Consider the following 23,860-nt stretch of genomic DNA (forward strand, 5'->3'; position numbering starts at 1 on the left):
CATCTGCAAACAAAAAAATCATGCACCTACATTCCTTCCACTTTGGTTTTGGTTTGTAGCCTCTTCAAGTTGAAGAATTTACCATCAGGGCAGTAGCTGACCTTGATGCCATTTTTGTCTTCATTATAGGCATTTGATAACATGGCTGAAAACATCATATTAAAAAGCATGGGAGTAAATACACAGCCTTGTTTTACTTCACTGGTGACTGGGAAAGTGCGAGACCATTGTCCAATGTCCAGAACTTGGGGAAGCATGCCATCATAAAACTGACCTACAAGACTGCCAAACTTTTCTGGGCAAACAAATTTTGACATAATTTTCTATAAGGAAGCCCTCATGACTGATAGTATCAAAGGTCTACAGATAATCAGATCTACAAATGTGTACAGACGTCTGTTCTGCTTCTGACCTTTCTCCTGGAGTTGTCAGGTAGGCTATTCCTTGGCCCCTTCTGAAGTAATACTGGACCTTAAGTAGATGACCTTCTAGATGTAGGATCAACTTATCAAGGAGAACTCTGGCAAGAATCTTACCAGTAATTACTAAGAGAGAGACCCCGCTGTGATTGCTGCAGAACAATCTATTCCTTTTACCTTTTTAGAGATAGACAATGGAGGCATTCTTGAAATCCAGGGCATAATCATCTGTTGCCACGTAACCCAAAAAATTTGTCAGCTTTTGTATGAGCAATGGACCCTCCAACCTTGTAAATCTCAGCTAGGATAGAATCAGCATCAGGGGCTTTACCACACAAAAGGAGCCTAATAGCACATCTTCAGCTAGAAAGGGATCAATTTCAACCTGAGACAAGTGGTCAATGGCTTCGGCATTAATTGATGATGTTCTTGAAGAACACTATGGAAATATTCAACTCATCTCTCTAGGACTATGTTCTTATCACTAATCAATGTGTCTCCATCCTAGGAACATTCTCAAGATCAATAAGATACCAGACACTGAAATCCTTTCTTGAACTAAGCTGCCAAGTATTCAAATTCTACTGAGCTGGCACAAAAAGATTTTTATGGAGAACACATACAGCAAAAGCTCACCCTTCAGAAAAAGCAACATAAGGACACTCTTAAAAACTTTAAAATTGATTGCATAATATAGGAGATACTGACAAAAGACTTCCCAGCTTGGTAGGCCCTCATGATAGAAGAAGTTGTGCTCTATGAGCAAAGTAGAAGTGAATTGGCTCAGAAGAAACGTGAGCTGTGCAAAGTTAGAGAATCTATCCCAAATGTTCACATAGATTATTTGTGTCTGACCTGTACAGCATTCTCAGCTCACACTGATCTGCTTAGCCATAGTCTGATACATTGCAACTTGACTTTAATATAGTGATGTCATTTTGATCCTCTTTAAGAATGAAGGACAACCAACCAATCAATATTCATGATCCCTAGAAGTGTGTATCTAACATAGTCTTTCTCCACAGCTCCAGTACCACATCACCAATGGCTTTGTAGGAAGCTAAACAACCTGACAAAAATGAAATAAATGAATAAAATTTTTAAAATACTCATTACTCTTTTTCTCCCAAGTTATCTCTTCTTTTCAAATTTCCTATTATTGGAAGAACATCATTCTTCTGGTCATCCAGATTTGTTGCCTTGCTGTCATCCTCAATTCTACTTTCATTCCATATATCCAGTTAACTGGTCACCAAATCTCACTTTTACCTACACAACTTATCTCATGTATGCCCCTCCTCATCTCTACTTTCACAGTCTCTGCTACCTCTCTTCACTATTTCAATAGCTTTCCAGATTGTCTCTCAGCATCAAGTCTCTCCTCACTCTCACCCAATCTCCAACTCAGGGGCCTACGAGACTTTCCTAAAGCGTTTGTGTGACCTCTAACCTCCATAGATTCCCAACTCCAGGATTAATTATAAAGTCTCTTTTGGGTTTTTAAAGCTCTTCCCAAGTAGGCCTCCTATTATACTTCATTCCACTCCACACGTGCCGTGCCTGAGATATAGCCACATTGGCCAACTTCCTATTCATCACAGACAACAACACTGCATTTCTAGCTCTTGGTCTTTATCCTGGTTATGCTCCTTTTTTCCCTACTTCTTAGTTTCTGTTTTCCTTTAAGTCTCAGTTCTAGAGGCAGCTAGGTGGTGTAGTGGATAGAATACCAGCCCTGAAAATCTGGAGGACCTGAGTTCAAATTTGACCTCAGAACTTAACATTTCCTACCTGTGTGAACTTGGGGAAGTCACTTAACCCCAATTGCCTCAGGGAAAAAAAAAGACTCAGTTCTAATCTCATCTCCTCTAGTAGGGGATGGGCTAAGCAGAGTGGGATACAACACATGGACACTTGCCTACTTGTCTCTCCAAAATTCTTCTACCCCCCAGTGATAATATCTTTCCCTCTCACATCATCTTCTACTCTGGAAAGGTCCTGTATGTACCCAGTTATTTACACATAGCCTCTCTCCATCATAAGGTGAGTTCCTGAAGGCAGAACCTACTTTGAGTTTTTGCCTTTTTTTGGTATCCCTAGATCTTAGCAAAGATCCACTCTGCTTCTATACTTAGTCACTGAGTGATGATCTCAAAGACGGCCAAGATATTACACACACACACACACACACACGCACACACACACAAAACTAAATAGCCCCAGTAGCTTCTCAATCTATTATATCTGCATTTAATGTCAGTTGTCACCATTTCTCATCTATTTCTCAAATCCTTTAACAAAGCTAATAAAACTGGCAAAACTGACTAGTTTAATTCTGCACATAATCCTAAATCAGGAAGCTACTACTTAAGAATGATTCTGATTCTACAGTAGGCAGGCTAGTTATTTTCAGGGCTCACATTAACTTTCTGGGGAGAAGGAAAAGAATTAGACAAAATGATTATTTCTGGCTTTTTCTCTGATGGACAGAAGTGAGGTCTTAATTTAATACAATTTCTCTGAAAAACCTTATCTAATACTTTCATATTAGATAATCTATATGTGATGATCAACTATGATAGACTTAGCTCTTCTCAGCAATACAGTGATCCAAGACAGTTTCAATGGATTTGGGATGGAAAAAGGCATCCACATTTTGAAAGAGAGAAAGAGTGTGTGTGTGTGTGAGACAGAGAGAGGGGAAGAGAACTATGAGACTGAATGGATATTGAAGCATACTATCAGGTTTTTTGTTTGCTTTTTCTTTCTCGTGGTTTTCCCCTTTTGTTCTGATTTTTCTTTTACAACATGACTAATATGTCGTCAAAAATGTTCATACATATATAACCTTTATCAGACTGTTTGCTATCTCGTGGAGGGGAGAAGTAAGGAAGGGAGGAAGAAAAAATCTGGAACACATAATCTTACAAAAATGAATGTAAAAACTATCTTTACATGTAACTGGGAAAATAAATACCACTGAATTTTTTTTAATAAGTAATAGTAATCCAATAGTCTATAAAAGGCATAAATATCTACTAAAGAAGTTATTCTTTCTATAAACTCAAGCTCTGCAGCAAGTAATTCTACAGATAAAGTTAAAAGTTATAAACAATTAAAACTTTCCTTTTATTCCTTTCTTCCTTTCTTTCTTTCCTTCCTTCCTTCCTTCCTTCCTTCCTTCCTTCCTTCCTTCCTTCCTTCCTTCCTTCCTTCCTTCCTTCCTTCCTTCCTTTCTTTTTGCTGAGGCAATTGGAGTTAACTGACTTGCCCAGAGTCACACAACTAGAAGTATTAAGTGTCTGAGGTCAAATTTGAACTTAGATCCTCTTGATTTCAGGGCTGGTCCTCTATCCACCATGACACCTAGCTGCCCCTAATTAAAACTTTTCTATTTAAAAAAAAAAATCACCATAATTAATTCAAATAAGTATTTTTAAAGCAGATACTCTATGCAAGGCCCAATGAAAAACATTACAAACATTTCAGGAAGAAATAAATACAAATGATCCATGGTTTTAATGTTATTTTACAATAGATTTTTAAACTCAGAAGTCATTTAAAGTCTAATCAAAAAAGGATTCACTGAGGATGCTTACTGGAAAGACAGAAGGCAAAAGTCAATGTTAATATCATTCTGTCAAATTTAAGGCACCTCTCTGTTAACAAAAAGATAAGTCATGATGGTACTTTATAAAGGATTTCTGGAGGTTAAGAGGGGACTGTCTACTGTGTCCACATGAAATGTATTAATAACTTTTTAAACTGACAAAAAGAGGTACAGATGGGAAGAGATAATCATTATAAGTTTTAATTCCTCTTCAAAAACAGATATATAACATCCAGCCATTCTGGAGAGCAATTTGGAACTATGTTCAAAAAGTTATCAAACTACGCAGACCCTTTGATGCAGCAGTGTTACTACTGGGCTTATATCCCAAAGAGATCTTAAAGAAGGGAAAAGGACCCTCATGTGCAAGAATGTTTGTGGCAGCCCTCTTTGTAGTGGCCAGAAACTAGAAACTGAGAGGATGCCATCAATTGGAGAATGGCTGAATAAACTGTGGTATATGAATATTATTGTTCTGTAAGAAATGACCAGTAGGATGATTTCAGAAAAGCCTGGAGAGACTTACATGAACTAATGCTGAGTGAAATGAGCAGAACCAGGAGATCATTATACACTTCAACAACAATACTATATGATGATCAATTCTGATGGATGTGGCCCTCTTCAACAATGAGATGAGCCAAATCAGTTCCAAAAGAGCAGTAATGAATTGAATCAGCTACACCCAGCAAAAGAACTCTGGGAGATGACCATGAACCACTACATAGAATTCCCAATCCCTCTATTTTGTCCACCTGCATTTTTAATTCCTTCACAGGCTAATTGTACACTATTTCAAAGTCTGATTCTTTTTGTACAGCAAAATAACTGTTTGAACATGTATACATATATTGTATTTAATTTATACTTTAGCATATTGAACATGTATGGGTGAACCTGCCATCTGGGGGAAGGGGTGGGGGGAAGGAGGGGAAAAGTTGGAACACAAGGTTTTGTAATTGTCAATGCTGAAAAATTACCTATGCATATATCTTGTACATTAAAAAGCTATAATAAAAAAATAAAGTGGAAAACAAAACAAAAAAAACCAGGTACATACAAAGAAAAATGTAGAAGTCTAATTGACTCAGGTGAACCAAAACGATCTGATTTTTTAAATACTGAAATTAGTTTTGGTTTTTATGCTAAAGTAACCTGAAATTAGACTAAGCAATATTTCAAGTGGCACATGCTGCAAGTTTCATTTAACTCTTTGACCCCCTCCTGAAATTTATGCCTCAGTGAGTTACTCTATGAAAACATTTCAAGAGATTTGCTTACTTGACAAGCTGCACTACTGACAAGCTGACATACTATCCCAGCAGGCTATTAAGTGAACACTCCAGGAGGGAATAAAATGATAGACAATTATATACTCCCTTCTCTTACATGGAAGAAAGTAAGACTATTTGTCTCTCAGTCTTTCCATTCTCTACTGACTCCATACATGTAAACTGCCCATAGCTATTTTTCTTCAGTGCTAATAAGTCTGATTCAGCAAAGCTCAAATTAATTCTTAAGATTCAGCATTGTAGGTGAAACTGTGAACAAATTCAACCATTCTGGAGAGTAATTTGGAACTATGCTCAAAAAAGTTATCAAACTGAGCATACCTTTTGACCCAGCAATGTTTCTACTGGGATCATATCCCAAAGACATCGATCTTAATGGAGGGAAAGGGACCTACACGTGCAAAAATGTTTGTGGCAGCCCTTTTTGTAGTGGCAAGAAACTGGAAACTGAAACTGAGTGGATGCCCACCAATTGGAGAATGGCTGAGTAAGTTATGGTATAGGAATATTATTGTTCTGTAAGAAATGTCCAGCAGGATAATTCCAGAGAGGCCTGGAGAGACTTACATGGACTGATGCTAAGTGAAATGAGCAGAACCAGGAGATCATTATACTCATATACAAAGACTATATGATGATCAATTCTGACAGATATGGCTCTCTTCAATAATGAGATGATTCAAAGCAGTTCCAACTGTTTAGTGATGAAGAGAGCCATCTACACGCAGAGAGAGAACCATGGGAACAGACAGAGTATTCTCTCTCTTTCTTTCTCTCTCTCTCTCTCTCTGTTATTTGCTTGCATTTTGTTTCCTTTTTCTCAGTTTTTATTTTTCTTCCTTCTTGATCTGATTTTTCTTATACAACTACATGGCTTTGTGAATATGTATGCATGTATTTTTGGCATATTTGATATGTACTGGACTGCCTGATAGGTAAGGGAGGGGATGGGGAAAGAAGGGGAAAATTTGCAACAGGGGGTTAAGGCAGGGATTAATGTTGGAAAAATTACCTATGCATATGCTTTGTGAATAAAAGCCTTTAACAATATTAATAAATAAATAAAAAGAGAGGGGAAAAAAAAGAAAAAGAAAATGCAAGTCTTCTAATAATTTCACTAGTATTTTAAGGACTCTCAAGAATTTGCATCTGTGTTCTATTCCTCCTGACCTTGATAAAGAAGTCTGGTAAAGATTTAGTCAGGCAAGAGTTCCCTCCTGGCTCCAAAATGAGTTCCCAAATTGGATCAGTAAGCAGCAACATCACCTCCTCAAGTACACCACTAGTGCTTCTACCTCATACCTCTGGCAAGATGAACTGCTCCACTGGTTTGTACCATAGTCTGTTGACTTGTACTCCACAGCTGGGGGGACTGAAACGAGCACTAAGGAGAGCTTCCTGTGGATCGATAGAGTCAGGGAAAAAAAGTGATAATAGGATCATTAAAAATCAGGGGAAAAAGTCACTTCATATCTTGTTAAATACATTATTATGCACATATAATACAAAAGACACCTCCCTCTCCTGAAATCATTAGGAATATTGATATCCTATTTGGTTAAATCGATATTCATTTCTACCAACCCCAGATCCCTCTCTTTTCCTCTTCCATTTATCATCAGGTTATGACATTGAATCTCCTTGTATTTTCCCATCACTACACCAATGATGTCATTTAATTTTCAAACTAAAATAAGTCACTCTAATTTAAAAAATAAAATTATACACAAGGTTTCCAAAATTAGTTTTTGTTAGAATTTCTTTTTCTCTTAAATATTAGCTTTTACAAATGGTGCAGAAACACACTTTTGCTTTTTCAAAGATGCAGGTGTAAACATCACTAATTTACAGGCAAAAAAGGTTCTATAACCTTGGTAATAGGAAGAGGTAGGTCTGAATATAGTTTTGTGTGGGGCTTTTGAATATGTGCCAGTACTGACTTAAGCTAGAAATTACTTTAGAACATTGACAGTGAACCTGTCACCAGTTATATATAAGATCATGTAAATAAAGAGGGCAGCTAAAGGTCAAATCAATAACATGGTCAAAGCACTGTACTTATGAATTGGGCACCCCTGCTGGTGGTATACTCATTCAGAATAATGAGCTAGGCACATCTTCATCTACCATCCAGACAATTAAGTAGCTGATGTTGGCAAGTCACAGCAGGTCCTAATTTCCAGATTAAGTACGGTGGCTTACTAAGGAGTACAATTCTTATGTCACTTAAAGGATTTCCCAGAGAGAAGAAATGTAACTGAAGCATAACAGATGGAATTATATGCTAATTGGCTATTAACTTGATGAGGTTCTTTTCACAGCAATAATACCAGATTGTGGTCAAATACATCCATGCCAGTGGAGGAGCTCTATGAATACAGCAATCACAACAGAGGAATTCTTTTTCTAATTTCACCAAGACTGCCCTTTATTCTATTTCTCTTACTATGTGCATATCTTTTAGAAGCAAATCTGAATTACATATTTAGCTGATAGAAATAAAGACTCAGAAAGAACAGGTCAGAGACCAAGTAGTTCAACCCCTAGCTAAACAAGAATCCTTTCTACAACACACCTGAAAAGTTACCAAGGATGGGAAGAATTATACATTGCTTGAAGACCCCAAGTGAGGAAAGCTCATTCCACTTTGGGAGGGCTCTGCCAAGCAGAACAAATCATATCCTTCAAATGAAACACACTATGGAAAAACAACTCTCTAAATCAGCGGAAATTTTCCCAAGTACCTGAAACACATGTTGATTGGATTTATATCATACTCTTTGCTAAAGTAGATTTTTTTAAAAAGACAATAACTATTTATGACAATAAATCTAAGTAGTAATGAAAACACATTAAAATAGACTGAAGTTAAAAATTATAATGGTGGCTACTGGCTATGGAAGCAGAGTAAAACAGCTTTAAAAAGTTGATCTTGCACTATTTTCTACTGCACACTAAATCATAACTAAATTGTATTACAACAATTAGGAAACCTATAGAGACTCATTGATCTTATTTTTCTTACTTTGGCATTCTTTTTGAAAAATAAGGACAATTTCACATATACATTAATACATATGAGTGCAATACAATTGACGATATATAATAACCTGACACAACATATAGTATAATATAAAATATATAACTGGTCATAGACATGAGCATGTCTCAATACAAGAGCTACAAAAAAAAGTTCCATTATATTAAAGGAAAATCAAGTTTCTGAACCACAAAGGGGCAAACTCATTTTGTAGACCTTTTCTAGGGAAAACAAATTTAATACTGACAAAATGGGAAAGAAATTAAGGGATCGGGGAAGAAGGCTGGGGAAAACAATTTATGCAACAGAGCAATACCTCCTGTTCTGCTTGATACACCTTGACAGTAATATTCCTCTGGAAACCCACATTGCCAGCATCATAGAAGACTCCAAGACTAGTAATGACAATTGGGTAGAGAACTCGAAAGCTCACACTGACAACTTGATCCTCAGAGAATCCTGATGCAGTTCCTTCAGGCAGAGTGAAGGCCTCGATTTCCTGATTTAAAACTAAGGAAATAATAACAATTCCCATTTATATACAATTTTATAAAGCACTTTGTTCACAAAAACCTTAAGATGTAGATAGAGCAAAGGTGTTATTATTTCAAATGAGGACAATGTAATAACTGTGACACAGAGTAAGAATTAGAAGAGATCAGAAACAAATGCTACATGACAAAACAAATAAAACCTTACACCTATATACAATTTTTGCTTTAACTTGGGCTGGTAATATAAAGCAAGTGACTGCTTATAAAAATAAAACAATCATCTGTTAGGTTTCTTTCTCTTCCCCCCAAATAGCAAAAACAAAAAACAAAGCTTCAAAAAATACGGATTTTAGGGAAATGAGATATATCTGAAATGTTTGACAAAAATTTGTTGACTAGTAATAGAGACTGAATGCAGCATATGTAAAATATAGAAAAGAAAAATTCAATTTCTCCCCTAAAGTGGTGAAATCAAATTCAAATAGAAATGGAGCCACTAAAGCAGATCTCTAAAGACTTCATATTGACTTAGAAAAGCACATAGTAATATTATCTATGGTATTTTTATTTTGTCAAATGTATCCCAATCATATTTTAATTTGTTTCAGCTTGGTTCACGAGAGTTTTACAATAAATAAAATGTGTATCCTTAGAAAGGAGATTTCAAATTTCCCTAAATTGGCATTTCAAAATTCCACAAAGATGAAGTAACCCCCTCTTCCCCAATCCCAGCCAAGAACTGCTCAAAACTTTTCATTATGATGATGGAAGTTTATTGAAAATTAAAAAGAATGTTTTCAAAGTACTTTCAAGCTCTTCACTGCACTGTGCTATAGATTTCTGTTTGTGATTTTAATTTTACTTGTCTGTGTTACAGCAGCTTAAGATGATGGATTCCTGAGAAAGTCACAAACACATTACAAAACTGATTATGTAATTAATTTGAAATATTTCTAGAGACTGGAATTTGAATTAACAATATGTGATAAAAATGACTTTGCAAAGAGTTCAAAACTCAGTAACATAAGCATTTAACTTTCTTTTATAGATGAAAGAAAAATTTGCATATACTTGATGATATATTTAATTTTCTATTTGATAACATAAAAGAAAAGAAAAACCATGTCCTTCTGAAATTTTACACCTGCTGATAGACTCCCATCTGTCAGAAATGGAAGGAGGTTTGATTTAAATGGAGGAGGGAGGTTTGATTTGTCAAGAAAAACTTCATACAGCTAAAGTCAGCAACTCTTAATTAATAATCTAAGTATTGTGATTGCCAGTCATCCTAGGGCAGAAAAGAGAGAAAAATCCAGAGAGGACAATCAGAAATATTATAACTATAAATGCTAACATATAAATAGAACTCACTGGGATTAGTGATGTTCAGCAGTTTGCAGGAGTAAGGGTCTTCTCGGTCTTCCACAGGCACATTACAGCCACGAGCACCTATTATAAACTTCACAAGAACACTGAAGAGATTTGTTGGTATTAACATCAATTAATAAAATTCCATCTTGAACATGCAGCTTCCTCCTATGCCCATTTCAACATTTGTTCTTTTTAGTCATTAAATACTAACAAAAATTAACTTTCTAGCTTCACTTTACCTCCATGCTAAAGAAAAGAACCAAACAAAAAATACTAAATAAAACAAGCCCATTTCTAATCTTACTTTACAATTAAAGGACACATTCTACATTTGGCCACCACTAAAAGCCCACACCAATAATAGACAATTCTGGATTATGACTGTTTATATTTGTATCATTACAATGTGATTTTATAAAGAAGGTCTACATCAAAGTGCTATCTAAGCACAACTTTCCACTATGAAATGTAAGACTTCTGAAATTCAAACATACTTTGTAAAAATATATATAGTTTGTTTGTTTGTTTTTTTATTTTTGTTGATGGCCAATCAAGGCAGAATCTCTTTCTTTAACAATCAGTTTGGGAGATGTGTGTATAAATAGAAATCATTAATGATTTTAAATTTCTGTTGTAGACATTAGTCCCATATGACTTATCCATGCTATATGCTCTTTCTCAAATACAACTATAAAGGCAACATAATTGTAGGAAGAACTGTAGAATAATTCTCCCTAGGGTCATAGGGATATCCAATCACTTTCAAAAACAAGCTATTAAGATTATTAAAGTCAAAGTATGACAAGACAAATTGTTAAAAGATAAAAAGCTTTTCAATTAAAAAATTCTTTTCTAGTAACTTAATTTTCAAAATTTGTTCACATATTATGTAAAAGATAACAGATATACTATTCTTTTGGGATGAAGACATAAAAGAACCTTTAATAAATGCTTTCTAAGAATGAAAACAGTTGGAAATAAAGATTTGAAATCTATATTTCTTAATACTAATTGTTGGTGACCATAAAATTCACTTTGACAAATTTGGCTCTTTAAGTTACCCAGCCCCAAAGAGCTCTGGTTCAATGCCTGCCAAAAAGGCACATTAAATGGGCATGTTCCCACTGCTATAAACCTTTCCTTATATAGATATCCCTTCCACTGACCCCTACAATCATCGGAGAAAGTCAGTTAACAAGAGAAAAAAGAGTACTGGGTTTCTGTTAATCTGTATGTGTTCTATCTAAAAACCAAAAGACAAGGCAGTTTACCAAAACTCAGTGCAAGAAATAGAGTACACAAATATTTTGCCTCACTTGTGACTTGAAAACTTCCACAAAACTTCACTTCATGCATATCCTGATTTTTAAAAACAGTTAATTTTGTGGCGTTAGAGAGAACAAGTTTTTGGCACAGCTACATATATTTTTTCATTCTAAGGCTATGGTATGTAAGAGGTGCTACGATAAGATTAAAATAGTGGTTACCTAAAATAAAAAAAATTCAACAAAATACTCTTCCTCCCATCATATTATGTCTAAAAATAATTTGGTTAAATTTATTTCTTGGCCATAATTGTAAGCCAGATATAATTTCTCCTATATTGATGCAGTCTGTACAGTATAATTTTCAAAATAAATGCTCAAGATAAGCTATGTTTCTATATATCCCAGTCACTAATTATGAAACACCTTACCGTTGACTTAATTCTGGATGCTGTTTCAAGTGCTTCAACCAGGTATTCCTGATCACAGTACGTAGCTGATGATTATTTCGAGCTGACAGTACACCAACTACCACATCATAATGCTTTGATTTCCACTGAGGAAATAAAGTCAGCTGATCTAGAAATAAGTGACAATGATTTAGACACATCCTATGCATCAACAATAATCACAGAATCAAATATTGTATTTTAAATACTTTATTTTTTTCAAATAGCTTAAAATATTTTAAAAATTTAAATATTTAAAAAAACATTTCAATATTTTAAATTCTTTAAACCAAGAATTAGTTTAGGGAGACAATCAATCATCATTTTTCTCCTTGGTTTTTCTGCTTGAAAAGGTCAGCATTTTTCAATAATTCTATAACCTTTTAATATTAGGTAATTTTAGGGTCAACAAATTCCTTATCTAACAAACTCAAAGAGTAGGAAAGAAAAATCAGCCCTTTTGGTAAATGTCTTAAAGTTAACCTTCCATTTACCTTAAGTTTAAATTTTCTTAGAAGATGTAGCTAAACAAGATTTGAAGACCTAGCTAAAAGGAGTGAGAAAAAAAAATGTTTAAAAAGTAGGGCCTTCCTTGTCTTCTCTTCTGCCAACCAGTTTTAGAAACTTTAGCAATATGCACAAAACCTCAAACAGGCAGGGCTCTAATCATCAGGTTCACTTAGTATTACCTCAGAAGTAGAGAAACTTAAAGGAGCTATCTCCCAGAGGTACACATTCACCAAGATTCTATATTTTGACAAAAATTAATGGCCAATCCTTTTTGAGTTTAGTGGAGCTAGAGAACTCATGATAGCAACCTACCTCCTTCTGAATCTATCTATACTTCTACTCCTCCCCAGTCCCACTCAAAGTCAAGGTCTCATCACCTAGCTATATTCTTCTACCACATGGAACATTCCTTTTCAAACTAGTCCCTGCACAATCATCCATAAGTCCTCTTTCACTCCCATCTATTTTTCCTACCAATACTTTTCAGCCACTTTTGCTTTTACAGAAACTTGGCTACAGCAAAGAAATACTATCCTTGCAAACTTTCCCAGATGTCCAGACTTTCTCCCACTCTTTGTCCCCACTCACCAGCCAGAATGGGTTGGACATATTTCTTGTTCCCCATTGCTGCTTCCTGATTACAGCCTATCAACATTTCACCTTTACTTTTAAAAGGATTATTTGTACCATTTCTCTTCCCAGCACTTTCTAACTCCCCCTTTCTCCCCAGGGAATTCAGTACCTAACTCATAAACAATTTTCTTCTTCCTATCTCTTGCTATGATACTCAGAGACTTCAATTTTAAGTTGACAATATTTTAGCAATTTGATCTTTTCAATTCTTCAACCTCAACTGTTTCCTTCTCCATCCCACTTCAGGGGTTGGAAACTAATATAGACACATCTTAACCAGCTTACCCTTGCCATCTCACAGAACTACTCCATCTTCAACATCCAGAACTTTGGAAATTCACTGATCATAACTGCTTATCTTTCTCTTTTCCTACTAACCATACCCTGCAACACACACTAAGTTTAAGATGTATATAGGCATTAATTTGAAACATTCAGTAGACACTTGGTGATATGGGTCCTTATTACTGATTTAACAAATTCAACACCACTTATTAAGTACCTAATGTGTGTTGGGCTTCCTGTTTAGTAATGATAAAGTAATGTTAAGAACACAACTATTGGGGAGGGGAATCAAGAGAAAGGGTTTTGTGCAGGAGATTGCACTTAAATTAAGAGGCAGATAAAGGGAGAGTGCTTTCCAGAAAAGAAGAACAAAAGAACTGGGCTAGGACAAAGAGCAACATATTTCAGGAATAGCTGGTAGGCTAATTTCATACTAGGGACGTGCATGACACTTTGATGTGGTCCCACCAAAAAGGATTCTTAATTTTTTTTCCCTTAAATTTCACGGGTAATTTTGGAAGTGTGATAAATCCTGCTCAGAATGTTTTTAGATGTATAAAGTAAAACATAGAATTACAAGGGAAACCAATTTTATTAGGAAAAAAAAACAGTATCAAAAAAAATTTTTTTAATTAATGAGTTCTAGGGTATGAACCACTGTCTTAATAGGTATACCTCTTAATGTTACTATTAAAAGACATTTCTAATCAAACATATTATAGTTGCTTTATATGTAATAGTAGAAAAACCAGCAAAAATACTTATGTCCAAAAACTGGAAAATTAAAAAAAACAAAACAAAAAACAAACAAGCCATTATCAACACAATGAATTATCACTGTATTGTACTTCAAGGATCTCTGATTTTTGATGGTATAGACATTCCCTTTAATTGATGCTCACTAAAATCCCTCAAATAGCATACATATAGGCTTTGGCAGTTTCATGGCCAGTCTGGTAAAGAACCCCTATATACTTAAGTTGGTCTTTAGACAATGGATATAGACTGCATCTGTTCTTGGGACTATACTTAAACCTTGGCTTTGGGTACCCAAGATCACTTATACCATCATAAGGCACTTGAAAAGAGCTAAGTCCATGAGAATTGATGATCTCATTATCTTGTTGCTGTATGCAATGTTCTCTTACTTCTACTTATTTCAATTAGCATAGTCTCTCCAGGCCTTTCTGAAATCATTGTTTACTGTTTCTTGTAGAACAATAACATTCCATTACATTCACATAACATAACTTATTCAATCATCCCCCACCTGATAGGCGAATGCCTATCAGTTTCCAGTTTCTTGCCACTATAAAAAGGACTGCTACAAACATTTTTGCACATTTTGGTCCTTTTCCCTTTTTTATTTTCCCAACTAAAAAAGGGTATGCACAATTTGATAGTCTTTTTCGTGTAATTCCAAACTGCTCCCCAGAATGGCTGAATCAGTTCACAACTCCACCAACATTATATTAGTGTAATTGGTAATATTTAGTAAAATAAAACTACCACAGACCAAAGATAATATTAACGTGGAGGCTATATCTAAGTCAATATGTAGCCCACAGAGATCCTTTTGTACATTTTAGTAGCCCCACTTGTATTTGTGTTTAATACTACTATTCTATATTCTTTCACTTAGAAACTTCATCCATACTGATGATGACTACTTTTAAATCTATATATCAAGCCCTAGTTGTTTGTACCTTTAAATTGGAAATTTCAAATTGATTGTCCCACACCTATCTCAAACTCAACTTGAAAAAAAGAGAAATTTTTCTACAAAACCCATCTCTATTAAGAATTATTTTTATATTACCTCTATTCCTCCTCCTCAGGTTTACTATCTAAGCATTACCTTTGACTCTTCACTCTGTCTCATCCCACATGGTCAATGAACTGCCAAATTCTGTCATTTTTACCTCTACATCTTTCCTATGTAGAGGACATGATGATCTCCCTCAGATCAAGTCCTCATCATATTTTCCCTGGCCTACTCTAAGATCCTTTCCCTTGAGGGTAAGGACTGTTTTATTTTTGTCTTTTTATCTCTAATAGTCATCAAAGTGCCTGGTACATAGTAGGTGCTTAATATATTGTCATTGATCAATTTAACACTGAAAGCATATAATAAGGTAAGAGAAATCAGATGCTTTATAGGCTTCATTATCTTAGCAAACCATTATTTTCTGGTACCTCAATTTCCTCTTCAAAATGAAAATATCATTTTCTCATTCAATGAAATAGACACTGACACTTTAATTCTTGAAAAATCTGAATGCTGTCACTGGAGTAAGTAAAACTTAAATATTTTACATTGATCGTTGGATGGGGATATAAAGGATAAACACTAGATGCATTTCTCTTCTCTTTCTAGGGAGGTAGGAACAAACACCAATGTTTTATGTGTTGTCAGACACCAAATTTAGCATTACTCTTTTGTTAGAAAGGTTCTGGGGTGGGATAGTATATAAGGGATCTTGAATTTGATATAAAAAAGGCATCAACACATATTTTAAAAACACTTAAAAGTGTCCTACTGGACTTGAATTTGAACCCCAGGGATCAAGTCCAGGATCTGCCCAATCTGTCATCTACCTATGTGGCATTTGGCAATGTCTCTAAGTCTGTTTCCTCTTCTATTTGATAGATATAGTGTCATTATTACTATTTCACTTGGGGTGGAGGCTGTTGGGATCAACCAACCAATAAGCATTTATTAGTCACCTAACTGCCAGGTACAGGGTATACAAAGACACTTCCTGCCCAGAAAAATCCTGACAGACAGACAGATAAGCATCTGAGTAGGATTCAAGAAAGGCTTATTTCACAAAAGGGTCTTTGTGCCAAATCTTAAGATAAACAAGAGACAATAGGTAGAAGTGAAAAGGGGGAATAGTAAGTACAAAGGCTTAGAGATGGCAAATGCAGTCTTGTGAAAAATCAAAAGAAGACCAATTTGGCTGCAGAGGAAGTAATGAATAATAAGGCTGTAAAGTTAAGATAAGACTAGATAATGGAGGGCATTAAATGACAAGAGAAGTTATATTTAATTCCAGGAGCAATAAAGGACCATTGGAATTTATGGAGTAAGGAAGTGGCATGGTTAAATAGGAAAATATCTTTAACAGCCATGTGGAGGGATTTGAGCGAGGCATTTTGTTAACTAATGCATTTTATAAACACTAAGATGACAGGGGTTCAGCTCTGACTTAAGACATATAATAACTAGAAAATTTGGGGCAAATCTCTGAGTCTCAGTTTCCTCATCTGTAAAATGTGGTAGCTGACTTAGGGACTGCTCAAGTTCTTTCCAATTCTATCTCTATGATCCTTTAACAGTCCTAACTATGAACATTAATGAGATGAACTCATCCAAAAAACAGAAGATAGCAAAATGGAATAGAAAGCAGAATCCAACAAGGTATTTCTCACAAGCAACATTATTGAAAATTAAGGACACAATTAAAATAAGGATGCTAGGTAAAACCATTATGCTTCAGGTGAATTTTAATTCCTACTCTATTTCTTAAAAAACAAAAAACATCTTTTTAAAGTACTAAATCTGTACATGTACTGTGGTCAGATCTGGAGCCACAAACAGAAACACAAGATAGTCCTGGCTCTCCAAGACCTCACATTCTAAGAGGGAGACACACATAAAGAAGGCTTCAGCTGCAAGTCAGGCCAAGCAGCAAAACAGATGGTAATGCCCTCATTTTCATTAGAGATTTCTAACAAGGAAATCCACAATTGTAGAGACCAATTAATAAAACAAGTTCTACTTTAATTACAAAGTTACTGAATATGCTGGATTTTCAAATAAATAAATCAACATTTATTGGCAACAACTACATACGTGGCACTCTATTCCAGAAGCTGTGCAAAGACTAACATAACAAGTCTTTCAGATTTATTTCCATATCTAAAAATGAAACATTAAACTCAAGTGAAAAAACCCACAAGGCTGACCTTAACCTAAAGGTCATGGTTATTTTTACTATAACTAATAATGTGAATTTGTTCCTTTATGTATAATAATCATATTTTGAATATGTCTAAACAATTAGCACTTTATTATGATTTGCTACCATCTAAAGCATGGAAACAACTCCAAAGACACAAATACCAATGCAACCACGCGATTCTCATTAACTTTCTATCCACAATGTACATTATTTCAGCTTTGTTCTTCACTACCACTTCTTCCCTCTTCCCCCAATTAATTTAGTGCAAAACCAGCAAAAATAAAAGCAGGACATAGCATGTTATCATTTAGCTATGTCACAATAGATATATCTAGGAAGGCAAACTCAGACAAAATATTCTCTTGCAAACCTTAGGCAAGAAACAGTCTCCATGAGGCAGTCTCTCTTATAGAAACCAGATTTGTAAAAATTAAAATGACATTAGAGGTAAAGAATAGCAGCAAGCCCATGGTCCCTGTCTTGAATATTAAGGAGCTTACTTCCTTTCAAATTCCATCTTCTTTTTTACACATAAGGAAACATGCCCACTCAAGATCACCCAGGCAAGTATCAAGAGACTGGACAGGAACTCAGGCCTTCTGGACTCCAGGTCCTGACATCTTCTACCTTTCCTCTTAACCCACTCCCTTAAAGAGTCCAGGTGTTTAATCCACTAGGAGGGGCCTCAGCTCTCCCAAATTCTCCAGGGCTTGGTGGGCTTGCATAAGCCCTGCCCTCAACCAAAGCTGCTCCTCCTTCACAGGAAGGACAGCTGCCTTTAAATAAATTTAGATTTATCACATGGAAAAGGATAAAATGCTTGTTTTATGCTATACCAAGAGGGTATACAGGGGCCAAAGGTTGATCATAGGAAAATATTTACCTAAAAGCAAAAGTTTGTCACTATTACAAATGTCCATCAAAAGGATGGGTTTTCTTACACACAAAGACAGGATTACCATTTTTAGATTCTGTGGGGGGTGAGGGGAGGGAAACTCCAGCTTTGGGTGAGATTCTGAATTAAATTACTTTTAAATACTCTCCAAACTCAAAGGTTCTATGATTCTATTATACTGGGCTACATTAATACTAGAGGGCTTTATTGAATTATATATAAAGCAATCATTTTAGGAGTTATAAGCTTAGACGGCCATTTTCCCCCTATGGTAATTAACGACTCCTGAACAGCAAGGTGGCACAGTAGGCAGAATGCTGGGTCTGGGGTTAGGACCTGAGTTAAATGCAGCCTCAGACCTTTATATCTGTGTGACCTTAGGACAGTCGATTAACTGATTGCCTTAATCCACTGAAGAAGGAAATGACAAAGCACTCCAATATCTCTGCCAAGAAAACCTCCTGGATACTACTGGTGTGCTATCCAGGGTCAGGAAGAGTTGGATGTGACTGAACAACACCACCACTTAAGTTATGAATATAAAGTTTATTTATTCTTTTTTATGTCATCCCATGCACCTAGAGTAAGGTCATTACACACTCAGAATGTTCCATAAATACCTACTGACTAATATCATGAGAACATCATGCCAATGGAGGGAAGAAAAAAAGCCCATAAAGGAAATCAAGAACCCAACAAATTGCACAGGACAATATTGGATCTTTAAATGCACTAAATTACTGCTCAGCTCAATTTAGGAAAACCTAAATATGTTGTTTTTTTTTTTTCCTATGAAACTTAAAAGAACTGCAACAGTAGATACACCAAATCCTATTTGAACAGGACTTAATTGTAAGGACAACACAAAAGTTTTTTCAACCTGCTGGTACTTTTTCTTTCAGAGAAAGAGAATCAAAACAAACAAAGAATACCTATCAAGGACTAAGAATTACTTTTAATAAGTGAGAACTAAGGATTTCCAAATATTCTATGCTGGTTTTAGAAACTTTGAGTTGCCAGAGGACTCTATTTTTTAAGCAATTCCCCAGTAGAATTAAATATAAAATAACAGATTTGGTCCCTAATAGTTTTAAAGGTTTCTCCTATAATCACAACTTTCTTTCCTGATCGGGAAGTTTTCTTCTTAAAATGAATAGCCTGAAAAGAGACAAAAACTTTATTCTCAAGAATTTAATTTTTTTTTTGCCAAAAATATTTCACCAAAAAATAGATACGATCAAATAAAAAATGACTCGAATATTTTCACTTACACTCCAGTGGAACTAGAAAGCTAAATTCAAAGAGAACTTTCACCAGAGCCATGCTTATTTCAAGTCTGGATCTGTTTCAACTCTCGCAAGCATGCAAAAAACAAAACTACGACATTAAAAGCAAGTTATTCTTTAAAGATCAGATTTTTTTTTTTTTTTTTTTAAGGTTGCAATGGGCAGCAACAATCCTATCCGGACAAACTTCGAGTTTAAGGAGAATCGAGGTCTAGAACGGCCCAAAGTAGCGGGGCCGATCGTGGGCATTCGGACCAGGCCAGCCTGAACACAAGCAAAAGGACTTCCACTAGTGGAGGCGTGTGTGTGTGGGTGCGGGCGTGAAAGGCTACAGGGAATGGGAGCAAGAGATCACGCAAGCCGGCGAGCTTTTCTGTACAGAGAATACGAAAAAATATTTATTAGCTTTCGCCTGTACGTGGTTTTCACTCTGGTATCCGATGAGAAAGCGCCTGGCAAGCTTTAAAACGCTACAGAAAGGTTGGCCGTCGTTATTGTGACTGTTTGGCGGTCTCCCTTACTCCAGCACATCTTGGTGCTAGTTAGGAGGAGGGCAGCAGTTAGGAAAGGGGGGGAGGGGGCAGGAGAGGCGCGGAGCCTGCTCCTGCCCCCCAGCCCGCACCTGCTGAGCCCCTCCCCCCGCCCCACCTCACCTTTCCAGAAGCTCACCTGCAGGGCCGGCCCCGGAGGAGGAGGAGGAGGCGCAGGCGGGCGGCGGGGAGCGCAGCCGCAGCCAGAGGTGCAGCGCGGCCCCGAGCAGACACGGGCACAGCAGCACCAGCCAGTTTCGCATTGGCCGCCCCCGCCCGCTCCACCTCGCGCCCCCGCCGCGCGCCGGGCTCCCCGGCGTCCCGGGGTCGGAGGAAGGCAGGGGGGACGGCGGGAGGCGAAGAGCGGGTGGGGAGGGGATTCCTCCGCGCGACCACCCTCCCCCCCAGGACTGCAAGCGCGCGTGCACCCGCCCGCCTGACCCCCGCGCGCGTGGACTGGATCCTCCTAGACTCTCGGGGAAGATCTCCCAGACCCCCGGCGGCGGCAGCGACAACGGCGGTTCAGCTACCCTAGGCCCCACCCCTTCGGCTGCCTTCCCTCATGGCTCCTCCCATTTTTTCCTCACACTCCCTGCCCCTTTTCCTACAAGTCCCTCCTACTCTGGGCAGACGGCCGGGAGCTGAAGTTCCGCCCCGAGCCCAGGCAGGGGGCGCGCCCTTATCCAATGAAGCCTGAGAACTACAATTCCCAAACGCCCCTTCTCCTCCCCACACTGGCGCTTCGCAGCTCATGGGAGCGGAGCGGGTCTGCATTCTGAAATTTGCGCGACGTTCGAGAAATCTGCTGCCGCCTAACGGACTGGGGTGGGGAAGGTTTTCGGGGCTCTGCGGTTGCGCTCTGTAATTGGGGGAGCCATGCGTGACTGGGGAATGATGTGGTTGTCCAGGACGTTGTGGAGTTGAGAATCGTAGACCCCACGGACGGGGATATGTGAAGGGACTGTAGGGTACTCCAAGCTCGCTATCCCCCAGTCTGGTGGAAACAAAGCTGATGGGCCCGGGGGGCTGATGGAAAAAACTGTCCAAGTTACTGCGGGTCGCCGGCGGCGAGACCCTAGAGAGGTCTTCCTTTTGACCCGGAAGCAGATGTTGCGACTGCGAATCCTCCGTGGATCATCACGTTTGATCAGCCCTGTGAGTCTTATTACGGAGACGAGATTTCTGGACTTTTAGAACCTCTCCCGGAGCGGGACGGAGAGGCAGAGCTAGCTTTGCTAACAGCCACGGTGCAGCTTCCACCCGGCCTTCTGGCTTGTGCACTCCCGCGGCCGCACTGAAGGCCCTTCAGGCTTCTGGTCTCCTCAGTGCGCCTTACGATCCACCTGTTGCCAGAGCTTGCTGTTTCTGCCCCGATGGCTTCTTGTATCAGTCCTCTGGTTCAAATCCTTCCTCCGACACTTAGGAGTCGTACAGCCACGCATTTACAAGTCTCGGAGCTTCTCCTAACCTCGGCTTCATCCGACTAAAAGAGGTCGGACATAATGGCAATAATGAGTGTCTGACTTTGCAAACCGGAAGGCACCTAATTAGTTACATTTACATATTTTTACATAAAATTTATGTATAAAATATAGATGTTAGCGATTATCATTTATGTATCTTATATAAATGTACAAATACATCAGTAATATCACTGCAAACCTAAAAGCACAAAATAAATATTAGCTATTATCATTTATATGTATAAAATGTATGCAAATAAGTATCATTTATGTGTCACTTTGCAAGCCTTAAAGCACACTGTAAATATTAGTTATCATTTATGTATAGCATTTATTTTTGTAAATATATATTATATGCATCACTTTGCAAATCTTAAAGCACGATATAAATATTAGTTATCATTTATATTTATAAATTTTATATAAATATAACATTTATATGCATCACTTTGCAAATCTTAAAGCACAATATAAATATTAGCTATTATCAAACATATATTCATACACATACACATTGTGTTTTTGTAAATGAACATGTATCATTGCAAAACTTAAAGCACAATATAAATATTAATTATATGTATATTTATGTAAAGATATCATTTATATATGTATTACTTTGCAAATCTTAAAGCACGATATAAATATTAGTTATTTATATTTATAAATTTTATATAAATATATAACATTTATATGCATCACTTTGCAAATCTTAAAGCACAATATAAATATTAGTTATTATCAAACATATATTCATACACATACACATTGTGTTTTTGTAAATGAACATGTATCATTGCAAAACTTAAAGCACAATATAAATATTAATTATATGTATATTTATGTAAAGATATCATTTATATATGTATTACTTTGCAAATCTTAAAGCACAATATAAAAACTATTATCACATCTGCCCATGTACCTACACATCTACATACCCACACATACATCTTAACATTGCTAGTAAGCCCCTATTTTTATTCCCATGTGACACGTAAGAGATTGAGAGATTTTTAAGAGGCAGGATTCAAATTTAGTTTTTCCTGATTCCAAACCTATCCACCCAATTGCCTAGGACCACTTATCACTAAAACAGACTTTGGAAAGAGAAGATTGATGTTGCCAACTATATGTTGCTGAAGCAAAAAAAGCCAAGTCTGGAAAGAAACCCAGAAGAGAGGAGCTGACTCCATGACGTCCCTATCACCAGTTTGCTATAAGACACTTTAGGGAACTTCTCTTTGGGTGAGATTTACAACTCTATTTCATGCTGGCTTTTTCCCAGAGTCTCATTCCAAGAGAATGGAAGAAACCTGAACACACCAGAGTTCTCTCTCTCTCTCTCATTTTCACTCTATTTCTGTCTACTCTGTCCTTCATGTGTGTCCTGAGTACATTGATCTCCATCAGTGAGAAAAGAATTCTATGCAAATAAATGGGCTTTTGGACCCAGATCTCCCTGTTCACACAGCCATTTAATCCTTACTAGGACACTTCTGTCTTATTGAGGTGGCCTCCAAATGGTCTGCCTCAAAATTACCCAATCCCAATTCATTCTTCATACAGCTGCAAGAAGATTTTCCTTAAGCCCAGCTATAACCATGTCACTCTACTAATAAACTCCGATGGCTCCCTGTTATTTATAAAAACTTTGTTTTGTGAATGGAATGAACTCTCCCATAAAACAGAAGCAAGTGGCAGAATGGATTAAAAAACAATCCTGTAATATGTTGTTTATAAGAAATACATTTGACACAGAGAGACATATATAGAGGAAAGGTAAAAGGCTGGAACAGAATTTATTATGCTTCCGTTAAAGTAAAAAAAAGCAGGGGTAGCAATTCTGATCTCAGATAAAGCAAAAGTAAAAATAATGAAAGTGCATCTTGACAAAAATTACTGTAAATATTGAAGTAGTAATGATAGTGGTAGAGCAGTGAAATTCCTAGAAAAGATTTTAAGATAGTTATAAGAAGAAACACAGCAAAACTAGACCACTGGATATGCCTCAACTATACCTCAACCTTTCCCTATTTTGCCCAACTATTGCTGCCCATTGTAGGCAGCAAATCCTACAATTTGGATGAATTCATCCATTTTCCAGATGAACAGAAAAGGAAATAAATTACTTTGGAAAAAGTAATGAACTCCCTAAGAAAAAATTTCAGGGCCAGATGGATTCACAAGAGAATTCTATCAAGCATTTAAAGAACAATCAATTCCAATACTATGTAGACTATTGGGGGAAATAGGTAAAGAAGTTCTGCCAAATTCCCTCTATGACACAAATATGGTACTGATACCTAAAGCAAGAAGAGCCAAAACAAAGAATTATAGACCAATTTCT

The 23,860-nt window shown here is 36.9% G+C and overlaps 1 protein-coding gene across 2 annotated transcripts in view; it reads right to left on the reverse strand.

Moving 5' to 3' along the window:
* The window catches only part of B3GALNT2 (beta-1,3-N-acetylgalactosaminyltransferase 2), a 36,033-nt gene extending 15,461 nt beyond the window's left edge, over nt 1-20,572 (reverse strand). Inside the window, exons 1-5 of one of the 2 annotated variants that reach the window (XR_012481322.1) lie at nt 20,187-20,572; nt 11,923-12,070; nt 10,227-10,327; nt 8,678-8,871; nt 6,624-6,719 (exon numbers count right to left, since the gene is read on the reverse strand). Coding sequence is in view for 1 of the 2 variants with exons in the window: in XM_074262459.1 (XP_074118560.1) it covers nt 6,624-6,719; nt 8,678-8,871; nt 10,227-10,327; nt 11,923-12,070; nt 20,187-20,310 (663 nt within the window). In the remaining variant the exon portion in view is untranslated. The remainder of the gene's footprint in view (nt 1-6,623; nt 6,720-8,677; nt 8,872-10,226; nt 10,328-11,922; nt 12,071-20,186) is intronic. The other variant, XM_074262459.1, reaches the window with a different exon arrangement.
* Nucleotides 20,573-23,860: the final 3,288 nt, after the last annotated feature.

This window comes from Sminthopsis crassicaudata, chromosome 4 (genome assembly GCF_048593235.1).
Source record: "Sminthopsis crassicaudata isolate SCR6 chromosome 4, ASM4859323v1, whole genome shotgun sequence".
NCBI classification, from domain to species: Eukaryota; Metazoa; Chordata; class Mammalia; order Dasyuromorphia; family Dasyuridae; genus Sminthopsis; species Sminthopsis crassicaudata.